The 4,123-nt window shown below is 62.7% G+C and overlaps 1 protein-coding gene across 1 annotated transcript in view; it reads right to left on the reverse strand.

The window, feature by feature from the left end:
* Nucleotides 1-4,123, reverse strand: part of PPP2R1A (protein phosphatase 2 scaffold subunit Aalpha) — a 9,797-nt gene that overhangs the window by 4,238 nt on the left and 1,436 nt on the right. Inside the window, exons 2-9 of the mRNA XM_006034507.3 lie at nucleotides 3,854-3,944; nucleotides 3,570-3,670; nucleotides 2,880-3,112; nucleotides 2,257-2,404; nucleotides 1,621-1,776; nucleotides 1,360-1,474; nucleotides 973-1,043; nucleotides 272-406 (exon numbers count right to left, since the gene is read on the reverse strand). Coding sequence (XP_006034569.1) covers nucleotides 272-406; nucleotides 973-1,043; nucleotides 1,360-1,474; nucleotides 1,621-1,776; nucleotides 2,257-2,404; nucleotides 2,880-3,112; nucleotides 3,570-3,670; nucleotides 3,854-3,944 — 1,050 coding nt within the window. The remainder of the gene's footprint in view (nucleotides 1-271; nucleotides 407-972; nucleotides 1,044-1,359; nucleotides 1,475-1,620; nucleotides 1,777-2,256; nucleotides 2,405-2,879; nucleotides 3,113-3,569; nucleotides 3,671-3,853; nucleotides 3,945-4,123) is intronic.

Raw genomic sequence — 4,123 nt, forward strand, 5'->3', positions numbered from 1 at the left:
AGGTAAATCTGCCTATAAAAACACAGCACCAGGGAGAGCTCTGGGTCCCAAAAATTTTAGCCAGCTCTGGGGTGGAGCATATCAAAGACTGCCATATATAAACAGGGCAAAAAAGGGATCTCTGGGTGCCAAGGTGCTTCCAGCTCTGGGGTGTGGCAGCTATTTATAAAAACACAGCAAAGGGAGAGCTCTGTGGGCCCCAAGATGCACCCAGCTCTGGGTGGGGGGGAAGGAAAAAAACAGCTATGTGTAACAGGTGGGGAGGACCAACCTCATCCTTGAGCTGGGCCAGGAAGAGGGGCAGCAGGTGCTCCACCGTGTTGTCCTTGCCCAGGATGGGCGAGAGCCCCATGATCACTGAAGCCAGTGCCGACTTGACGTGTTGATTGGCATCCGACACCAGCTCCTGCGGGGCCAGGGCCACAGTCAGCCTTACCCCTGTCACCAGGGGACACTCCCCCAAGCCACTGAAGCTGGAGAGAGAACTAAGGTTCCCAGCCCCACTCTGACGATCACCCCCAAGACAGCTGGAACACCTCCTCCCAAAGAGGGCAGAGAACCCAAGTACCCGGGCTCCGTGTCCCCCCTAGCCCCATGCCTTGGGCTAGAGAGAACCCAGGTGTGGCTCCCAGAGCCCCCTGCTCTCACCCCCCACACCCCTACTTCTTTGCCAAAAGGAGCTGGAAAGAACCCCGATGTCCAGGCTCCTGAGACTCCCCAGATCCCCCTCTGCCTCAAATAACCCACGCATCTGGGCTCCCAAACCCACCTGCCAGCTCCCCTCCAAAAGAACCAAGGCACCCAGGCCCCTAACTCCCACCCCCAAATCTCCCAGCCCTACGCCAGTGCCTGGGCTCCCAGCCCCCACTGTGCTCACCCCTCAGCTCCACCTCCCCTCAAAGACCTGGAGAGAACCCAGGTGTGCAGGCTCCCAGCCCCCCATCCACTCCAGGAGCAACAGGGTGACAGCACCTTTATGCAGGGCAGGATCTGGGTCATGATGACGTTCTCCCGGCAGTCAGGTGACAGGTTCTCACAAAATTCTGGGGGGGAGGGGGGGGGGGCGGCAAAAAGGTGCAGGGGTGCACTTGGTAGCCCGGGGGGGGGGGGGGGGGGGGGGGGGGGGGCGGCAAAAAACAGGGTCAGGTCCCTAAAAAACTGCCCCTGCCCCTAGAGTCCCCAACAACCCCCCCACCCCTTTGCAGAGCTAGGAGAGGACCCAGGTGTCCAGGCTTCCATCCCCCTGCTCTAACCCCTCTGCCACCAACCTGGCTCACTCCCAATGCCCCACAAGGTGATAAGGACCCCAGCTCTGCCCCTCATTAGATAGTTTATGGGTTAGGGTGGGGCAGGGCTAACCTTTGACCTTGTGGGAGGCAGCAGCTCGCACTTCAGCCTCACAGTCCTTCATGAGGTTCTGGAAGGCTGGAACCAGGTCCGTCTTGGTGATCTCGGGGCCCACGGCCTTCTGGAGCTGGGGGGGAGGGGGGGCAGTGGGGCGTGAGACAGGAAACAGGAACCCCTGCAGCCTGGCTGGGGCCCCTTGCTCCCAACGCACAGCCCCTGCCCCACCCTGCTGGTGCCCCTCACTCCCGACCTGCAGCCTACACTGTTCAGTACCTCGGTGAATTTGTCGGCCACCATGTACCGCACCCGCCAGGATTTGTCTTCTGCTGCCTGCCGTAGTGTCGGCATCACCAGCGACTCCAGGTCCTCCTGCGGCAGCAGCTGGGCAATGTTGACACAGGCCTCCACGGCCAGCAGGCGCACCGAGTCCTGTGGGTACCATGGGGTTAACACGGGACCCGACATCCAGGCTCCCAGAGCATTGAGAGAACACAGGTGTCTGGGCACCGAAACCCGCTCATTCCAATCCATTAGGCCTCAATCTTTTAAAGCTTGTGGGTGAACACAGGTGTCCAATCTGCTGGGTCTCACAAGCCCCCAGCTAGGAAAGAACTCAGGCGTCCAGGTCTCCCAAGCCCCCCTGCTCCCAAAGCAGCAAGAGAACCCAGGTGTTCAGGCACCTAAACCCCTCTCCATCTAATCCACTGGCTTGCAAACTCTTAAGGCTCAGGAGAGAACCCAGGTGCCCAGGCTCCCCCACAACCTTCCTAGATGGGACCCAGGCATCCGGGCTGTACTTCCACCCACTCCTCCCAGGTAGGATGCTGGCATCTGGGCTCCTTCCCTGGATAGGACCCAGGCTCCCCCCATCCCCCCAGCTGTGACCCAGGCATTTGCGGGGGGACGGACCTGTTCATCAGAGGCCAGGCTGGAGAACATGGGGATGATCTCGCTCTTGACATGCTCCAGCTCCAGCACCTTGGCGAATTCGCCCAGTTTGGAGGCGGCCGCACGGCGCACCATAGGCGTGTCGTCTGAGCACAGGTTCCGGAAGTACCTGCAGGGATCAGGGTCAGCCCAGGCTCTGCCCCACTGGACCCTTAGCCCCACCCCTGGCTCCTCATCCCCACCCACCTCCCTGTCCCCAAACCCCAAAAATCACCAGGTGACTAAATGCAATAAGCCTCACCCCCTCCCTGCCCATTTCCTGCCCCCAAGGACCCCATCTCCTGCCTTAGTCCCCGCCTTGTTTCCTCAAAACTGCCCTACCCCAACAGCCCTGCACCCCCTCCCTGCCTCAGTTTCCCCCCAATGGCCTTAGCCCGACAGCCCTGCCCACTCCCAGCCTGTTTCCCCCAAAATGACCCCTTGTATCTGTTCCCCCCACCATGGCCCTGCCACCCCCAAACAGCCCCACCCCTCCCAGCCTCTCTTCTGCCCCCAATCACCCTGCCCCCTGCCTCTGTCCCCCCCACCATGGTTGTACCACCCCCCAGGCTCAGTTTTCCCTCCCCTCCATGACAGGCACTCACTGGCGCAGCTCAGCCTTGACGGCGCTGGACACGCGGGGGTAGCAGACGCTGAAGAGGCCACAGGCCGAGGTACGGGATGTGAACCAGTCGCCACCCGCCAGGCGCTTCACCAGGGGCACGAAATGAGCCTCCAGGTCAGCCGGCGAGTGCTCATGGGACGTGGCCCGCAGGGACTCCACCGCCTTGTCCCGCACCACGGTCTCCTCCACTGTTGCCAGGCTCTCCAGCGGTGGCTGTGGGACCCAGGCATCCGGGAGCTCAGGGCAGGCCCGGGGGGAACCCAGGCATCCAGGTCAACTTCCCCCTAAAAGGCCCTGCCCCCCCACCCAACAGTCCTGCCCCCTCCCTGCCTCAGGTCAGGGGAGGACCCAGGCATCCGGGAGGGCAGGCCCTGTAGAATCCTCCCCACCTCCCAGAACCAACACTGAACCCAGGTGTCTGGGAGATCCGGCCCCACCCTGGCCACAGAGACCCAGGTGTCTGGGAGCACCACTGCACCCCAGCAAGGGGAGCCCACGGGCCATATAGAGCTGGGAAAGGACCCAGGCATCCGGGACCACCCCCCAAAATCCCAGAGCCAGCCTTGAACCCAGGCATCCGGGCACCCTTGCCCAACTACACTCCACTGCCCAAGTTCCCAGGACCATCCCCCCCCACCCCCCAAAAAACCTAGGCATCCAGGGCACGTACCAGCAGGCAGTGCACATACTCGGGCCCCCCGACAAGGGCGGTGAAGGTGCCCAGCTGCTCGGCCAGTGCCAGCAGCACTTCATCTTCATCGTAGATAGTGTCTGCGGGGGGAGAAGAGGGACAGAGGCTGCTGACAGCGGCCGAAGAATCTAGCTGTCCGAGCCCCCCAACCCTGCTCTGATCCTCTGCCCCCCGCAAAGAACCCAGGCATCCAGGCTCCCAGCACCCTGGACTGTCACCCCCCAGCCTCTCCCCACTCCCAGAGAACCCAGGCCTGTGGGTACCTGTGAGGAAGGGGAGGAGCTCGCTGCGGGTGCGCTCCACGCCCAGCGCCAGCGCGATGGTCGACAGCTTCTTGATGCTGTTCAGCCGGAGCTGGGGGGAGAGTGGGGATCACAGGGGGTGGGCACAGGCTCCTTGAGGTCACGGGGGCACCGAGGCCCGGCTGGCACATCAATGGTTAAACACGGGGGCGCTAGGTCACTGCTAGGGCAGGAGGGGAGGGGAGGCCTGGGGGCACCAGCTAGGCTGGGGGGCCAGGGGGCTGCGGGTCA

This window comes from Alligator sinensis, unplaced genomic scaffold, assembly GCF_000455745.1.
Source record: "Alligator sinensis unplaced genomic scaffold, ASM45574v1 scaffold850_1, whole genome shotgun sequence".
NCBI lineage: Eukaryota > Metazoa > Chordata > Crocodylia > Alligatoridae > Alligator > Alligator sinensis.